An 18,247-nucleotide genomic window follows, 5' to 3' on the forward strand; every position below is an offset into this window, starting at 1 on the left:
ATCTCTGTCTCCCAGCCCATCGCCAGTGGTGCCCTCTTCATCTGGACCTCGCCCTCCTGAGTCGCCCCCAGGAATGATGCTGGCGGCTCTGCTGCTGGCTCTCAGCTACCTCGGCCTCCATTCCCTCTGGCAGGTAACTGGGAGAACCTACTCCTGCCACAAAAGGAACAGGTCAGGGGCAGACCCAAAAGAGGTGGACTGGGGGGCTGACGCCTCAAAAAGCTCTCCCAGATACTCTTCTCTAGGATCCTAGTGCTCTTAATCCTCTTCTTCTCAGGAACCTCCATTCTCATTCTCTCTCCCAGAACCTCCACCTCCACCCACTGGTCCTATGAGGATCTTCCTTCCTTCATATACTGTCTGCCACCACAGGCTCAGCCCAGGCAAAGCCTCTCGGGCTCCCTGTGTGCTGCCCTCCTGCAGCCCTTCCCAGACCAGGGCTTGACCTCCTCCACCCCAACACCCCAAAGCATGTTTTGGAATATGGGCTTCTAAAGCAGGAGAGGACTCAGGAGTATCAGAGCTGACAGTGTCCTCATGTGGTGGCATGAAGGGGGAAGAGAACCTAAGGATGGGGACCAGGTTAGGTCATTGGACATTGGCTGTATATTTGTCTATCACCTGCATCCTGATTGTTAGAGCCAGAATAGTGCTTGGAAGTCATCTAGCCCCACTTCCTACCAGGTGCAGAACTTTGCTAATGACAAAATGACCCCTTCACGTTGTACAGAAGTGAAGATCTGTATGCCGTCCTCACAATATCCCTGTGAGTTTGGAAGTATCCTCAGTTTATACGTGGAGAACCTGAAACTCAGAAAAGTTAAGAAACTGGCCCAAGATCCCACAGCTGGGATGGGGAAGTCATGATTTGAACCCACATCTGTCTCCCTCCAGTGGCTGTGCTATTTAAGCCCTTGAGCTCTTGCCAAATTGCATACACTAGATATTTGGTCCTAGAAACGAGATACTGTTTCTGGACTGATCTGCCACCATGGCCCCTGTCCAGTGCTCTGAACATCTCCCCTTTCCTATGTGGCCCCTCTCTTTCCTACATCCACAGGCCCAGGCTGTTCCCATCCTGCCCCTGGGCCTGGCTCCAGACACCTTCGACGATGCGTATGTGGGCTGCGCAGAGGAGATGGAAGAGAAAGCAGCCCCCCTGCTGAAGGAGGAGATGGCCCGCCACGCCCTGCTGCGGGAATCCTGGGAAGCAGCCCGGGAGGCCTGGGAGCACAAGCGCCATCGGCTCACCCTGCCCCCTGGCTTCAGAGCCCAGCACGGAATCGCCATCATGGTCTACACCAACTCATCTAACACCTTGTACTGGGAGCTGAACCAGGCGGTGCGGACAGGCGGCAGCTCCAGGGAGTTCTACATGAGGCACTTTCCCTTCAAGGCCCTGCATTTCTACCTCACCCGGGCCCTGCAGCTGCTGCGGGGCAGTGGGGGCTGCAGCAAGGGACCTGGGGAGGTGGTGTTCCGAGGTGTGGGCACCCTCCACTTTGAACCCAGGAGACTGGGGGACTCTGTCCGCTTGGGCCAGTTTGCTTCCAGCTCCCTGGATGAGGCAGTGGCCCGCAGATTTGGTAATGCCACCTTCTTCTCACTAAGGACTTGCTTTGGGGCCCCGATCCAGTCCTTGTCTGTCTTTCCTGAGGAGCGCGAGGTGCTGATCCCCCCACATGAAGTCTTCTTGGTCACCAGGTTCTCGCAAGATGGAGCCCAGAGCCTGGTGACTCTCTGGAGCTATAATCAGACCTGCAGCCACTTTAACTGCGCCTACCTGGGTGGTGAGCTGTGCATGAGGGAGGCAGGACCGTGGGGTGGGGGGAGTAAGCGGGGACGCCCCTTCTGGACACCTGCTTGGTTAATGGGGGAGTTGAGGGCTGGAAGTCAGCCGGAATTACTGTTCTCTGTGACAGGTTCAGCCAGTTCTTAGAAGGTCTTAGTTTTCTGGGTCTATGAAATTCTCGAGTGGTTATGTAATGTTCTCAAAATGTTCCATCTGCTGTACAGTCTAACTGACCACAAGAACCTGGTTAAGGAGGTTGATAAGCAGAAGAAAATGACAGGGGTGCTGCTTCAGATCTCAGGAGTTCCCTGGGCTTAATGCAGTTGACAGGACACGTCCATGCTGTCCCTCAGTGCTGAGGCCGGGACAGATGGAGGAGCGATAGGGGCCAGGCCAGGAGCCACGATGGGTCAGCAATCGGAGGAGATTTTCCAGGGTCCGGAAGAGGAAAGAAACTCAGAAGTCAGTGTTTAGGAGAAGGGAAAGCTGGACTGGGAAGGGGAATGGCCCACGCCAGGGCCTGGTGGGAAGGGAAGCTTGGGGAGTGAGGGTCTAGCCACATGGTGGCCTCACTGTGCTCTGTTGCAGGGGAGAAGAGGCGCGGCTGTGTGTCTGCACAAAGTGAGTACCCTTCTGCCCTCTCCCTCAGCTGCTTCAATAACCCCCCACCAACACCCACCCCGGCCCTGCTGACCCCTCACCTTTCTTCTCTCTCCAGCAGGAGGGCAGCCACATTCCACCTCCAAGGGGGACTTCTCTCTGCTTTCCTGGAAGACCCTGCTCTTGGACCCTGGAGACTTCCAGCTCTCGGGGGCTGGGCCCTGAAAGCCCAGTGTCTGCCACTTAGGAGTCCTAGGAACTTGTGACCTTCTGACAAAGAAGGGGGCTTCGAATGGCCTCGAAGTGGGAATGTGGTTTCAGACCCAGCCTTAGCCACCATTTCCCCAGGGAAGGGGACTGACCCAGCCATCTCCCTTCCCAAACAGGATGTGGGGGGATCTGAGACCCTGGTAGGGTGGAGGGAGCCCTGCCGTGTGGTAGGGATTCCCAGGGACAAGCAAGGGTGGTACCATGATGGCCACTCAATTAAACAGTACTGCAGTGTGGTGACATCAAATTTCCTGACTGGTTTATTCCATGAGACTAGATCATCTACCCTGCTCTGGCCTTGGCACTCCTAGACATGGTCCCCTGTGCAGACTCCCACATGTACCACAACTTGCAAACTCAGAAGCTTTAACAGCCAGAGACTCCTCACAACCTCCCTGAAGGAAGGAAGGAAGGTGGACAGATGGATTCAATGGCCCATTTGTCAGATGAGGAATAGAAAGCCAAGGAAGGAAGCAACTTGCTCAAGGTCAGAGAGTTAGTATTGAAACCAAGCTCCCTGCCTCCCAGTCCAGAATTCTTTCCACAAAAGATCTGAAGGAACTCAAAGTAGGAGCCTGAGCCCAGGACACCTGGGACCCCAGAGTAAGACATTTCTCTCTGTCCTGCTCCCACAGGAGTCCCTTTTAGGGGCGAGGAGAGGGGAATCTCAAAACCTGAAGAGACAGAGATTCTTACTCTGGAGGCATCTGATATCCAGAACAGAAATTTTATTGAGACAAGTAAAGCAGCAGAGTCTTCTGCTAAATGACACTTGCCCTTATCCATCTAGGCAGCTCTACCTAGCAACTGAAGAAAGGACTCTCCCACTGCCTCAGGACCCCCCCTTGACCCCCAAATCTTCCTCCCAGGGCATGTCCCCCTCCGCCTCTGATTCCTGCTCCCTGTGCACTAACACACGAGCTGGGGAGGAAGGGTCAGACTCTCCAGAAGCTGGCATCCTAGCCCCTCCAACATCCTGAAGCCCAGGTTCTGAAGGTACCTGGGTCCCCTCAATCCCTGGCACTGTGAGCTCTGGAGTTTCAGGGATGGGAGGGCCCAGATTCTGGAAGCTGTTACGCACTCGGGTGATGTAGCGACTGAGGATGCTGGCACCTCCAGGTGGCCAGCGTGTCCCTCCCTCTGCCAGGGTCCGCTGCACACCAGCCACCTCACTTTGCAGGCGAGACACAGTCTTGGTCAGCTCCGTCAGTCTGTTGCCCAGGTCTGGGGTGCGGGGGAAGGTGTTGATGGGGAGGTCTCTCGGAAGATGAGCCTGTCCTGAACCACTTCTCCCCTCACAACAGAACCCCAGGGGACATCATGCCTACGGGGCCTGAGGGAGTAGAACTGGAGAAAGTGAGAGACTGGCTCTTGGGTGGGGGGTCAGGAGCAGGCAGAGTCTGGGTCAGATGAATCTGAGAGGGACTGAGGTGGTCATGAGTTTAGGCAATGCAAAGGAAAGACTTGCGGGCCAGAGAAGAGATTAGGAGTCACAGGAATGAGAAAGTTTTTAATGGGGAGAGATTTGTGTTTCTGCCCTTGTCAGCCCTATTCCCATCTATTCATCCTCAGGGCGCAGTTTGAATAACACCTCTGCTTTCTCCAATTTCTGATCTTCTATCCTTCTGCCTTCCCGTGAACCTCTCAAAGCAATAGGTTCTTTATCTCCCTTGGGCTCCCATTGCAATTTGGGTCTCTCCTAACTAAGCATGATCTGCCTGGAAAGATGGTTTCTCTGTCTCACCAACCTGAAAACTTCTCCCGTGTCTCTGCTCTACACAGTCCCCCCATCCCTCCAAGACGAGGCTGAAACAAAGGGGATGCGGTGATGAATGTTGATTGAATAAATGAATTAGTAGTGACTGAGTGAATGAACGAAAGAGTGGAGTGAGTGAGCCTGTGGGTAAGAGAGTCAATGAGTCAACAAAAACACAGGAATGAAGGATTGAAGGAAATGAGTGGAATAAATACCTGAATGGCTCAGAGTCATTGAATAGGAGGGACACACTACAGGGTGCGAGCCTGGGTGTGTGGTATTTATTCCCATAATGCAATGGGGAAGGCATAGGGGTGAGCCACTAACCTTTCCGCGGGGTCTCCTCAAACTCCCGCTGGGCTCTCTCTATGTAGCGTTGTACCAGGGCCTTGATGACTCGGAGGCGATAGGATCCTTGCTCTCCTTCCCCAGGCCCTGCCCCTGCCTGCGGATTGGCCTGGGATGGGAAGACCAGAGGGTGAGAGAGACTCTACCCCTGCTCCCAGCCATTCTATAATCACTGTGCCCTCCCCCAGATGATAAAGGTTGGAGGCCAAGTCCGCAGACCTTTCTGTCCCTTGAGGCCACATAGCTAGACACTGGTGCAGTCCTGGAAGGCAGAAGGAAGCAGAAGCTGAGCGAAGGCTGAGTATAAGAGAGCTGGTATAGGGCGGTGGGGGTCGGGGAGGTGCAGAAGCAGGTTGGGGGCAAAGACAAAAATGTTGAGTCAGGCATGGGTAAGTTCTCTCTCCTACCACCAACCCTACCTTGGTTTTCTTGAGTTAGTCCAGGTTAACCCTGCCCTTCAAATGCTGGGGAGGGGGAAACTAGGGAATGTGGGGAGGCGTCTGCATGGAAATTATCATGCAAGTTGGAACGATTGGTTTGCAGTTCAGGTATATGCCCCACAACAGTACTAAGAGGGCAAGCAGGACATGTGGATGGGGCAGACAGTGGAGAGGGAACAGAGGTATAGCAAGAAAAGTGCTAGACTGGGAAGATAGAGGCCCAAATCCCAGCTCAGTCACTTAGCAGCTTGGAGCCCCAGGCAAGTTACTCAATTTGTTTAGGCCCGAGGGCCTCCAAATTTAAGATAGAAATGGTAGTAATGCCTACTTCCTCTGTCAGTACTTCCCTGGCAGAGAGTAGGGGCTCTCTAACTGCTTAGGAAATAATTATTTTTATCTAGTTTTATCTTCTAAGTATGTTATAGTTAGCATATTTACTCATAAAAAAAGCGAAGAATTTTCTTAAATATTCTCAGGGGCAAGATGGGGTTGGCGAAGCTGGGGCAGGCAGAGTATGAGAGAGGATGTTAGGCCTTTTACAGCTACAGAGTATATAAAGCATTTTCCTTGTATGAAATAAGGAATGAGAACTTAGGGAGGCCATTTCCTGAGGATGCAGGACAGGTGGGAAGGGATATTGGATCGGATCACCAAAGAAGAGGCTATGGAGGTGGGGGCAGCTGGGAGAGGGGTGGGACTGCAGTGGGGGAGATCCCAGCCGGCTAGTGTGGGGGATCCGGCAGGACGCAGTGGCCTTGCGCATCTAGGATGGACACAGGCCCAGAGAATTGGGTACAATCCTTGGTGTGCCTCATTCCAGGGTGGAGCAGCCCTGACAGATGGTCTGCGAATAGGCACCTGGCAGCCTGGACAGGAGCAGGAAGTGACCAGGGAAAAGAATGATAATTCCAGAATTTGGAGTCAGAGGTTCTTTAGGGTGAAGGAAGTGTCCACACGGGATGGCCGGGAGCCGGGGAGTGCTGGGAACTGGGAACCCAGGCCGTTTACTTTCTTGTAAGCGTCCTGTTTTCCCATGCTGAGCACATGCAGTTTCTCCACTGTGTCTGCCCACCAACCTCCTGTTTGCCCTTCAGGGTTCCGTTCTGCTCTAAAGGGCTTTGGGAAGCTCCCTGGCTCCTGAGTCTGGATCTGGGGCCTGTCCTCTGGGCTCCAGATGTGCCCTGTGCTGCTCTCTGTCACGTGCTTGCTGTCATGTGCATTCACCACCAGTTTCCTTCTGCTACGCTAGACTGGCAGCACCTGGAGGGACGACCGTCACACAGATCTTTATTTCCAGTAGAGGTGTTGGTGTTTGTTTAACAAACTGTGGACCAATCAGGGGATCAAGGGACTTCAGAGCTCCAGAGTTGGCCTGTGGCCCCCACAGAGCTGGCCTGGAGTCCCTGGCTTAGAGACATCCTCGGGTAACACATTTTAAAGGAAACAGGAACCCCTACAGACCCGGCCTTAATGCTGGTCTGAAACAGTATGGGGCTCCCAGGCCAAGCCTGGGTCAGGGAACACGTAACAAGAGGTAAGGGAGCCCCTTGGAGGCTTGGCCCCCTCTCTCAGGCCTCTATCATCCATTTAATTTCCCAGTTTGTGGGGTACTTTGCCTTGGTTTCTTAACATTTTTTTTTTTTTAATGTTCAACTACGTCTTGGCTCAGTTTAGGGCAAAGAGGTTTGTCTGAAGTTTGGACCTTTTTTTTTTTTTTTGATGGCAAAAATATTGTGTAATAATAGTGATAAAAATATAATACTGAAAAGGATTGCTTGGGGGAGTAGGGTTTTCCTGATCCTCCTGTGGCTCAGCGGGGACTCCAGTGGCTTCTTAAGGCTGCAGGACAGGTCTGAGACAAATAGAGTGCCCGTGGCTTGGGAGCAGGGTGGTATGGACTTCTGTTGAAGCTGGGTAACCCGTAGTTGGAAATCTAGGAAACGGTCAGAGCCAGGAACAGGGAAAGGCAGCCAGGTATGAGAGGAGGACATGGGAAATGGCTTTGTGGGGAACATACCAGAAAGACAGACAAGGAGTGTGCAGATAACCAGGCGGTGTAGACAATGCAGGTGAAGGCCCAGCCTGAAGAAGAGCCATGACAAGCAGAGGAGGTACTCACAAAGGTGGGGATTGGCGGATAGTCTGGCTTCTTGGTTTGGTGGCAGGAGCAGCAACAGCAGATGAAGTGGAAAATTCTCCTGAGACATTCAGAGGGGCCAGCAAGCAGTCAGGCAAGGGACGGGGTCAAGGCAGCTAGGTGGGGGCTGCTGGATGCTTGGGAGGCGGGGAGTGAGAGTGCTGCGGGCATCACCTGAGAAGGTAGAAGAGGGCCTTGGGGGAGGGCAGGATGTTGAAGGGCACAGGTAGCGTCAGGCCTTCTCGGAAGTAGGACAGGTAGAGCTTGGAGCGAGCGAACTTCCACTCCACATCCGCGTCATCCTGGTGCCAGGAGGCAGGGGCTCTGCAAGGCCACTTCGGTACCCAGCCCTCCTGCTCACCCCGTCTGTCTCAAGCTCCCCTGGTTTCCATGCCTCTTCGGCAGTGTGCCCACTGCTGTCTTCTCCCCATTCCCATCTATCACCCACATTCCCCTGCCTGGCTCCCCCTTCCCTCTCTTCCTCCCCACTGTCTTTCATCCTCTGACATCCAATTCCTGCCTATGCTCTCCAGCCACAAACCCTAGCCCATCCATCTTCTCCCTCCCTTCTCATGTTCCCACCTACTTTTCTTTCCACAATGCACCCTTCCTCCAAACCATGAAGGGGAAAGAGCACCGGACTTGGGTCTGGAGAAACAAATAGCATCCCTAAGACCTTCATTTTAGAGATGAAGAAAATGAGGCCTAGAAAGGAACTCCTGCCCCAAACCACAAAACACGAGAGTAGAGCCCAAGCAGGAACCCAAGTGTCGGGACTTCTTGCCTTCTTTTCCTCTCTGTCCCTGGGTCCCTTCTCCCTGGCCTCAGCTAGCCTCTGCTCACCTCAATCTTCTGGAAGGAGTTGGTAATCACGGCAATGAACATGTTGAGCAGCACAATGACCATGACGATGGTAAAGATGCCATAGAGGTCCCGGCCCATGAATTCAGGCACCAGAAACTGAGGCATGTTGACGACGCTGTGCTCCTCCATGCCGAACATGGTCCAGAACAGAAACTGGAATGTCTCGTTGAAACTGGCACATGGGACCGAGCAAAGGATAGGATGTGAGGGCAGGAGGAGAGCCTGAGTGCCAGCGAGAAACACTCCTCCTCACCCTCCAGGACCCAGCCAAGGGCGTTCTGCCACCCTGGCCCATACTGACTCTTGTCATTTCTGAGTTTACACTCATTCTCTCAGTAAACCAATATTTACTGAGCATATAGTAGTGCCAAAAGTGCTAAGGATGCAGCCATGAGAGAGTGGGGGCATAAAGACCAGTTAAGAAGCTTGTGGTTAGGGTGCCTGGGTGGCTCAGTTGGCTGGGCGTCTGACTATTGATTTCAGCTTAGGTCATGATATCAGAATCGTGGGATCGAGCTTCGTGTAGGGCTCTGTGCTGAGCATGGAGCTTCCTTGGGATTCTCTCTCTCCCACTCTCTCTGCACCACCCCCTCAGGCTTGTGCATGCTGTTTCTTTCTCAGATAAAAAGAAGGAAGGCAGGAAGGAAGGAAGGCAGGAAGGAAGGGAAGAAAGGGAAAGGAAGGAAAGAAACTTGTCATGGTCTGGGTGAGAGGTGATGGTATTTGGACCACAGCAGTAGCAACTCCAGTGCCACCTCTTCCAGGAAGCCCTTCTGAACTCCCTTCTCTATCCCCAGTCAAATGTGCACGTCTGCTAGTCACTCAGACCCTACGACATTCTCCCTCTTCTCAAATTTATTTGTGAATCTGTCTTACTCCCTCTACCTCAGCCCCAGTTCAGGCCTCGATTACTGCTGCTGCCTCTGTGGCTGGTCTCTGGCTTCAGTCTCTTGTTATTCCAGCCTCCACATGGCATCCAACGTGTTCTTTCCAACTGCTGATCAGATGTATTGTACTTCTGCTTGTCAAGCCTTAAACGCTCCTAATCGCTCTCAGGCTAGATGCCTCCCATACAACCTCTCTGAGATGGTTAGCAGAAATGTCTTTGGCTTAATTAGGTGTCACCCATGAGTGAACAGCCCAGGAGAGGTGGCCTGTGACACTGTGGAGTGAGTGGTATCACCAGGACCCACGAAGCAGGCTGGGATGGTTTCTTGCTGCCCCTGGTGGTGATATTCATGGTTTAAACTGTGTAAGCTCAGTTCCTTTAAGCTAGCATCCCAAAGGTGGGATGTGAACCATGGTTCTTAGTAAAAGGATTGATCTGAACAAAGCCTCCATTTACGCTGGAACCAATGACAAAGTCTTGACCAATATCCACAGGCCCCAGAGTGGCTCCTTCGGCATCATCAATAAAACCATCCCATAGTTGCACTCAGGAAGAATTTATAATAGCATCATTGCTTGAAAGGCCACTGGGAGCAAACTGGCCAGCCTGAGAAAACCCATGCTTCTCAGGAGGATGTTCATGAGCTTGGTGACCTGGCCCCTCTACCCTCTCCAGCCTCCTCTCTCAGAATTCCCTCCACATGCCAACCGTGGAAGACATCTTGTGATTCTCCAACCATATGTCCCTGCTTTGGTGCTGTTCCCTTTCTGCCCAGGATACCCTGCACCTTCTCTGAACCCCATAATCCTAAGAGATGGAGTCCAGATACTCCCCTCTCTATGAAATCCTTCCTGATTACCTAAGGCAGAAGAAGGAGCTTTCCCCTCTGGGTATCCTCAACATAAGCCTTCCTTCCTCACAGCACTTAGTGCCCTGGATCAAGCTTATTTATGGACACTGGTGATCTTCTTTATGAGACTGAGACTGGTTCACTTCCTCTGTCTCAGCTTCCAGTGCCAGGGATAGGACTTCCTACAAAGAAGGTGTCCGTAAATGGGTGTGAACTCAACAACAATAATGAAAAGCCCACCATAACTGAATGACAAGGTGAATGGAAACAAAATGTGGGCAAATGAATGAATAGACATTGAATGAGTGAATAGGGGTGCCTGGGTGGCTCAGTGGGTTAAAGCCTCTGCCTTTGGCTCAGGTCATGATCCCAGTGTCCTGGGATCAAGCCCCGCATCGGGCTGTCTGCTCCGCAGAGAGCCTGCTTCCTCCTCTCTCTCTATCTGCCTGCCTCTCTGCCTACTTGTGATCTCTGTCTGTCAAATAAATAAATAAAATCTTTAAAAAAAAAAGAATGAGTGAATAAACAAATACAAGAATTATTGGCCATATTTGGCAAGAACTAAGTATCAAGAAGAATAATGAACTGTAATGGATTCTTATATTTAAAAAAAGTCTTTGCCTCTTTAGTGATTTTCAGAAAAGAAGAGAGCACTTCTTTATAGAAGGACGCCACAGATAGAACGGCAGTAGAAGATCACCGGGATTCATGTATGGATGCTAAAGCCACAGAGTCAGAGATCCAAGGGAACAGGTTGGTCACACGGTTTCCACATATCTTTTCATTGCTAAATGAGCATCCTTAGCAACTTCACAGTGAAGAGGTTTGCTAGACCAGTAGACCCGACAGTGGGCTACACTGGCATCTTCTGTCTCCTGATGGGATGCGATGGAAAACCCACATCAGTGCCTAGGTGTGTTCTTGCCAAAATTGCTTAACTCGAATCTTCCCATGAGGAACTAGTCTGATAAATTCCGACTATGGGCCACTCACTGCGATATACCTTGATCCATACTCTTCAAAAAGGTTCATTTGTTGTGAAAGACAAAGAAAAGGTAGAGGGCGTGTTGCAGATTAAAGGAGACTAAAGAGATAGGACAACAAAATGTAACACATGACCCCAGATTGGATCTCAGATTTTTAAAAAGCTAGAAAGATTTTTGGGGCGGGGGGAGTGGGGCACCTGGGGAAATTGGAATAAGAACTATACAGTAAATAATAATTTAGGATCAGTATCAAATTATTTGTTTGTTTGTTTCTTTTTTTTTTTTAAGTAAGTTCTACACCCAATGTGGGGTTTGAACTCATGAAGCTGAGAGCAAGAGTCCCATGCTCTATTGAATGAGCCAGCCAGGTACCCCTTGGTATTAAATTTTTTAAGTGTGGGGACATAGGGTTGGCTCAGTCAGTAAAGCAAGGGATTCCTGATCTCAGGTTCAAGCCCCACATGGGGTGTAGGACCTACTTAAAAAAAAAGAAGAAGAAGAAAGAAAAGAAAAAATAGATTAAAAGATTTAAGATTTTATTTATTTGAGAGAGAGAGAGAGAGCAAGAGCAGGGGAGGGGCAGAGGGAGATGGAGAAGTGGACTCCCCACTGAGCAGGGACCCCCCACACACACACACTCAGGGCTCTATCCCATGACCCTTAGATCATGACCTGAGCCAAAGGCAGATGCTGAGCCGACTAAACCACCCAGGTGCCCCAAAATAAATATAAATAAATGTTTTGAGTGTGATCATGGTCTTATGGTTGTGTCTTAGGAGATCTGAAATATTTGGGGAATGTTTGCAACTTTTAAATGTTTCAAGGAAAAAAAAAGAATAAAGAGAGCAATTGATGGAGCAAAATGTGGCAAAACATCAGTTGCTGGAGCTGGGTGCAGGGCGTATGGGTGTCCACTATGCTTTTACTGGTTCCGCAGGATTGACATTTTTCGAAATGATAAGTTTGGGAAGAAAGTGAGTGAGTAAATGAATGAGTTAGCAAACAAATGAATGAGTGTGAATCAGTGAGACAGAGAATTAATTATTGCCCAAACAAGAGATTAATTATAAGAGAATAGAAGATGAAGGAGAGGAAGGCAGAGGTGATCACTAAGCCCCAGGCAGTTGTGTCCCAACCCCCACCTGCCCATCCTGTCTCTGCTCCAGCGTACTTGCCCAGCCGTTCTGTCTCCTGGTAGGGCACATAGATGTTGTTGAGACCACAGAGAAAGGCGGTCAGGATGATCATGAGGATGAACATGAACCTGACAGGGGATGGGATGGGGACAGGTCAGAGAAAGTCTCCACCTTGGGAGAAGTCAGGTTCTGGGAAGAGGGATCGGGCGATATCCTCCCAGACTCAGTATCTCTTGACAAGTATTTAATTTGGTGACTACCAAGAATAGAGAAAGTAGGGATGGGAGAGGAGAAGTCATTTAAAATGGTGCCAGGGGCACCTGGGTGGCTCAGTTGGTTGAGGATCTGGCTCTTTATTTTGGCTCAGGTCATGATCTCAGGGTCCTGGGATCAAGCCCCTCGTTAGGCTCTGCACTCAGTGGGGAGTATGCCTAAGGAGACTGTCCCTCTCTTCCTCTCCCTCTGCCTGCCTCCCCGCACCCACACTCTCTCTAAAATAAGTGAATAAATCTTTAAAATAAATAAATAAAATAAAATGGTGCCGAAGCAGGAGCTCTTCCTTTAGAATGAAGGGTACTGAGTTGAAGCAATGAGATCAGGGGATGGGCCAGTCTCCCAGGCAGGGGCTGAGATGCTGAGATGTGGATCGAGGATGAGTGAGTCAGAGTCCTACTGGACAGGATTTACCATCAGCACAGTCAGAGCCACACAGTGTGGGTAGCAGAGGACTGGGGAATTTCACAGGGAGAGGCCACGGAGTGTATGACAGGGGAGGTTGCTCTGAGCAGGGACAGTACACACCGGATCATTTCGTCAATCATCTTGCCAATGGAAATCTGCAGAGTGCCCAGGGACTCGTGAGCCAGCAGAATGTAGGCCAGGCGGGTGAAGCTGAGCATGCTGGTGACAGCAAACAGCACCTCCGCCAAGAACTGGGGGTCCTCCATGTGCCACTCACTTCTCTCTGTGCAGGGTGGAGTGCGGGCTGAGGCTGAGAGCCAGGGGAGTGAAGGGGCTGGGGGATTAGGGCAGAACCGGGCGGGGGGAGGCACTCACCAGCTGTGGTGAAATAGTGGCAGGCAGGCCCACTGGGGGCATCCCGGCAGTGCGTGTGGGCAAGCCCGGCCAGGAGGAGGCGCAGTGCGAAGGCCGCCAGGTACAGAGACAGGATGACCATGTCCAGGAAGTTCCACCAGTCCAGGAGGTAACTGCGCAGGCCCTCAATCCACACCTCCTTGCACTCAAACCACAGGAAACCTGAAGGAGGCAGTAGAGGGAGAGCTACGTTATGGTGTGGGGACACCTACCATGGGGGGCAGAGATCTAAAATACCACAGGGACAGAGTTGATAAAACATATAAGCATGCGATCTATGGAAGGACAGAGTGCTCCTCTGTGGGAAAAAAAAAAAGGCTCCTGGGGCGCCTGGGTGGCTCAGTGGGCTGAGCCTCAGACTTCTGATTTGGGCTCAGGTCATAATCTCAGGGTCGTGAGATTGAGCCCCACGACAGGCTCTGCGCTGGGCATGGAGACTGCTTAAAATTCTCTCTCTCCCTCTCCCTCTGCCCCTCCCCACCTCACTCGTGTGCTCTCTCTCAAAAACAGAAACAAACAAATAAATCAAAGCCTTCTCGCTGAGGCAGACTCCCCTGGGGTTCGGCCTGCACTGATGATTCCAGGCAGCTGATAGGCATAAAAAACTAACCCCTGGGAGAGGCTGATACTGGGAGGGAATGATTTAAATCTGTTTCTCCCTGCCTTCCACCAAATAAATACTGGACAAATATTTTGAGAGTATTGATTTGAAGGGGCTCCAAATTATCTGCCTGCTCTGAGTGCCAGATCTGGGGATGGGGTGTCACAGGAGCTGGACCCCATTAGCCAAGTAATCCTGCTGCTTTGTACCTTTCTCTATTCCCTAGATACAAGCGTGTGCTGCCTAGAAGGGACTGTTTGATATGGCCCAGGTCGAATACTACCTCCTCTTTGAAGCTTTCCCTAAGCAGGTGGGGCGAGATCCCCCTGTGCTCTTCTCTCACAGCGTCCTTCAGATCTCTGTGGTGCCATCAACCACGGGTGCTGTGGGATATCTCTTTCTGGGTCTGTCTCCCCTCACCTCCTCTGAACTTTGAACCGCTTAACATCAGGGACCGTGTATGATTCATCTGCTTGTCCACAGAGTCCAGCGCAAGGCCTAGGAGTCACTATTAAGCCAACGTTCATTAAGCTCCTATCATGCGCCAGTGGGGTCCGGAGGTGAATAAGACAAATACAGTCCTTGGCCTCCCAGGATGCTAGCGAGGGAGACGGGCAAGTAGCCCAGTGGTGACAGTCCAGTGTGGTAAGTGCTCAGATCGAGGAGCAGGGGAATAGAGAGGCTGTTTTGGGAGTGGTTAGGAACGGATCCTTACCTGTAGGCAGCCGCGGACTGGACTAGAGTCAAGAGACCAAACCAGGCCCCGACTCGCGCCTCCTGGAAGCCCAAGGGTTAATAAGCCCGTGAGTGGAAAGTTGAGCAGCGCTTGAGAAAGGGCCTGAGCTATGGATCCTAAGACTTGCCAACGTGGTTGCCTGCATGTGCTTATCTGCAATGGGCAAAAGAGGCCTGCTCATTAAACCATCGTGGGATTGTGCTGTCCTTGCACAGGCTATAAACTATACCATTGTAAGATTGTGCTGTGCTTACATAAACTATGTCTTGAGTAGCCTTGAAGTTAGTACATCTGGCGCCAGAGGGTCTGCTATTGGTGCTTGGGAAATAGATAATGGGAAAGCTTGAAGGGTTTTCTGTGCATATTGCAAACTCTTTAGTAATCAGCTAAAAATAGATACCTTCTTATGATTGTTTCTGTTGGCTATATAATGCCTCACAGCCTTGAATAAAATTGGCACTGCTTGGACATCATCCACTGTGTCCCTCCTGTCCCCATCTCTTTACGTCTCCTCTTTGTCTCACCATCCTCTTACCCTCTCGACCCTGGTCGTGTTGTTGCGCCGGCCGCGACACTTACCCTGATTTGGGGGCCAGGGAAAGCTTCCCAAAGGAAGTGACCTTTAAGCTGAGATTGGAAGGAGGGGCAGGGGGAGTGAGCTAGGTGCCAGGGCAGCGGGGGCAGGGGCCAGGGCTGGGAGACCCTCTTGTGAGCCTGGGGTAGGTGTTGCATGGGTAGATGGAACCATATTTAATTGATTGGGGCTTCACTCACAGTAGGGTAGCAGCAAGCCCTTAGTGCATGAAGAAATGCAGAGTTTTGTTTCCTAAGATATTTCTTCCCCCATGGGCAGGAACAGAATTGGTTTTATCTCCACTTAGCATAGGTCCGTCATGTTTAGTGAATCACTGGATGAGAGACTTCTCCTCTTGGACTGCTATTGTTTTCTTCCCCAGAGTTTCTTGGCCAGATTTCCTTTCGGGCATCATTGACTGGCTTGGTACTGGGTGGAGTAGTGGACTCGGTCTACTGGCTACTGGCAGCCTCGGGGGTTTGCTAACTAAACTAGAGTTGAATGAGGGGAGGACGGCTGAGGAAATGGCCAACAGCCCAGCCCACTGAGCTGACCAGCCAGAGGCTAAGTAGGGCTCTGGGGATTCTCATAATTGCCTTTGCTGAATTGTTTAAGAATACTTGATTCTGCTCTAGAAGAAAATGGATGGAACGCATGAAACTCAAACACTGAGCGTAGATAAGTTATTTGGGTGACATGTTGAACAAATAAAATGGGTAGAGCATATGTGGGTGAACATACAGAGAAAGGGATGGGTGGAATCTGAATATTTGTGATGTGCTGAATGTACACACGGCAGAGACAGCCCTCAGGAGTCGTTGGCATTGGAGTCAGCTACCTCCTAGTAATACCCATTCTGGTCCTCAGTGTCCTTCGCACAAGGATTGCGAGGCAACTCATAACCGCCCATCAGGATGGTTAGCAAGCGTACCCTGTGGCCAGACACACTCATCCCCACATCTCTCCCATAGATGAAGTGTTGGGGCCAGCCAAGTTCCAGCTGTCAGAGCCCCTGCTCAGACCTCCACTCGGCTCCCCCTAACTACACTGTCCCAAGGATACCATTCAGGGATTTAATAAGCTGTATGATGTAGGCATCTCAGTTTAGTGTGGGAGCCCTTCTGTTCCATGACTTTTAGGACTAGGTCACCTGCTGGTGTACTGGCAGGCTACTGTGACACCAGGGTACCCTCCCACCTGACACTATGGACTCATGTCTTATTTGTGAGAGGACAGGAACGTCCAGAGTGGGGCAAGTATGGCACCCTTACTCAGGGAGTCTTATCACAGGGCTAGATTCCCTAACTAGAAAAGGTCCCTTGGTGTGGGAGAGCCCAGAGGAGTTTGATTATATGTTCATCTACAAGGAGAGGCCCCCCACCCCGCGCCCAGTGGAGTACTTATTTTGAAGAACAGAGAGGAAGCCCATCGGGGGACTGCTACAAATGAAAGGCCTCACCCATGTACCTGTGACCCAAACCATGTGTAGGGAGGTCTCCCAGACGCTCTGGCTGCGGCCGCGGAAGGTACTCAGCTGTGTCTCCATGGCCAGGGACTCGCCTAACAGGAAGAGGAGGAACCACAGGTAGGAGGCGGAGTGCAGCAGGAACTTCAGCACTGGGATCTTCAGTAGGTGGCCCAGCTTGGGGGCAAGGAGGGAAAGCATGGCTCGTCTCGGACGTCTGTCCCATCTCCCTGTTTCCTGGGAGCTTCCAGACTCCTCCTTTCACTCATGCACATATTCAGGTATTTACTGAGCACGTATTACATTTCATATCTATTTCCTTCACAACTGTATGAGTATTAGTCTCCATCAGTACTCCATTTTTTTCAACTAAGAAACTGAAGATCATAGAGTTGAAGGAACGTCCCCTTGGAGGTCCCACAAGTTCCTTGAGTTCAGGCTCAACCGAGTTAAAAAATAAATTCATCAACTCCGATCCCAAACTTGGTCATTTTCCTCCTCCTATGTCCCCATTTTAGACAAGGGCCACCTCCCCAATTCTTGCCCTGCCCCCTCCCCCACCCCATCCTCATGCTTCTAGTAGAGCAAGCTTTCTCAAACACACAGCTAATGGGATTGCTCCCTTCCTTAAAACCCTACAATGGCTTCCATCACTGCTCATAAGGCTCTGCTAGATCTGGCCCCTGCCTGCTTCCCACCACTTGCTATTTCTACTTACGCTTTAGCAACGCAAGCATTCTTTCAGTTTCACTCATCCTTGATGTTCTCTCCTAACCGCCCCCACCCCCACGCCGGCCCTTCCAAAATGCTGCTCCCGCTCCTCTGGAGAACCACTCTTCCTGTTCCTCACCCAGCTAACCTCGCTCACTCTTCGTTAAACCCCCAGGGCCGGGTCTGATACCTGGCTCACAGCAGGGTTTCAAGGAGATACTTGTTGAGATGAAGGAATAAAAACGTCTAGGTCCATAAAGGTTCTCAAAGAATTTGTAGGCTGGGGCAGGGGTCTCTTTAGGAGAGCACAGGGTTGTATATAAAGAAAGATCAGGCTTTGGAGGCAGAGACCTCAGTTTAAATCCTGACTGTGTTGTTTTGTATGTCCCCCGGACAAAAAGAGCACTTCTGTTCTCCATACCTCCTCTATAAATCAGCGTCAGACCGACTTCCCAGCACCCCTTCAGGGGACTCAATGGGGACATTAGCAAAGGGCTCAAGAAGTGGCAGTTATCATTAATTTATTCTTGGTAACCGGGACTTGGGCGCCAGCCAGTAGCCAAGGCAGAGGAAGGGCATGGTGAGGAAGATGAGGAAGGCGACAAAAAGCTTCCAGATGGTGGTGCTTCCACGCCAGCCAGCCAGGTTCCCACACCAGATGGAGGACAGGACTTGCTGGCAGATGGGGTGTGCTACAAACTAAGCAGAGACGGTGGCGAGTGAGCAGAGTGGGTGTTTACCAGGAAGGGAAGGAGGGGGAGCCAACTGGGGCCGTAGTCCTTCTTTCCCTGCCACAAAGATTGAGCCCTATTTGTTTTCTTCTCAGGCCAGCCAGCTCAGAAGAGAGGCATCTCCTTTGCTGTGTGACCTTGGGCAGACCCCAGACCCCACCCCTCTTTGGGCCTTAGTTCTTAGTCTATGAAGGAGAAGCTGAACTCAAAAGATTTTTCTGGACTCTCTGGATCCCACATTCTTTTTTTCTTTCCCTCCCTCCCTC

General features: G+C 51.2%; 2 protein-coding genes across 4 annotated transcripts in view; one reads left to right on the forward strand and one right to left on the reverse strand.

Annotated features, from left to right (window-relative positions):
• Positions 1–73: 73 nt before the first annotated feature.
• On the forward strand, positions 74–2,909 carry LOC111159636 (ADP-ribosyltransferase 5). Of its 3 annotated transcripts, none has more exons than XM_022522184.1 (4): positions 74–133; positions 1,061–1,790; positions 2,381–2,413; positions 2,511–2,909. In XM_022522184.1, the coding sequence occupies exons 1-4, from the start codon at positions 74–76 to the stop codon at positions 2,615–2,617; spliced, it is 930 nt and encodes a 309-aa protein (XP_022377892.1). In that variant the 3' UTR covers positions 2,618–2,909. The 3 variants fall into 3 exon arrangements, with proteins under 3 accessions (XP_022377892.1, XP_022377893.1, XP_022377894.1); XM_022522185.1 differs by having other exon boundaries at positions 2,514–2,617; XM_022522186.1 differs by having other exon boundaries at positions 1,061–1,586; positions 2,514–2,617.
• A 585-nt stretch (positions 2,910–3,494) lies between these two features.
• Positions 3,495–18,247, reverse strand: part of LOC111159648 (short transient receptor potential channel 2-like) — a 40,121-nt gene continuing 25,368 nt past the window's right edge. Inside the window, exons 14-23 of the mRNA XM_022522203.1 lie at positions 17,776–17,949; positions 16,542–16,707; positions 13,125–13,325; positions 12,870–13,032; positions 12,104–12,196; positions 8,187–8,379; positions 7,518–7,645; positions 7,326–7,404; positions 4,746–4,875; positions 3,495–3,886 (exon numbers count right to left, since the gene is read on the reverse strand). Coding sequence (XP_022377911.1) covers positions 3,495–3,886; positions 4,746–4,875; positions 7,326–7,404; positions 7,518–7,645; positions 8,187–8,379; positions 12,104–12,196; positions 12,870–13,032; positions 13,125–13,325; positions 16,542–16,707; positions 17,776–17,949 — 1,719 coding nt within the window. The remainder of the gene's footprint in view (positions 3,887–4,745; positions 4,876–7,325; positions 7,405–7,517; positions 7,646–8,186; positions 8,380–12,103; positions 12,197–12,869; positions 13,033–13,124; positions 13,326–16,541; positions 16,708–17,775; positions 17,950–18,247) is intronic.

This window comes from Enhydra lutris, unplaced genomic scaffold (genome assembly GCF_002288905.1).
Source record: "Enhydra lutris kenyoni isolate GAN:26980312 unplaced genomic scaffold, ASM228890v2 scaffoldscaffold68, whole genome shotgun sequence".
In the NCBI taxonomy this organism is placed as follows: domain Eukaryota; kingdom Metazoa; phylum Chordata; class Mammalia; order Carnivora; family Mustelidae; genus Enhydra; species Enhydra lutris.

Bases quoted from the DNA above. Each gene is read 5' to 3' on its own strand.
- LOC111159636 (XM_022522184.1), top strand. From the start codon at position 74: ATGATGCTGGCGGCTCTGCTGCTGGCTCTCAGCTACCTCGGCCTCCAT. The intron at 1,791-2,380 runs GTGAGCTGTGCA...GCTCTGTTGCAG, and splicing joins TAACTGCGCCTACCTGGGTG to GGGAGAAGAGGCGCGGCTGT. The intron at 2,414-2,510 runs GTGAGTACCCTT...TTCTCTCTCCAG, and splicing joins CGGCTGTGTGTCTGCACAAA to CAGGAGGGCAGCCACATTCC.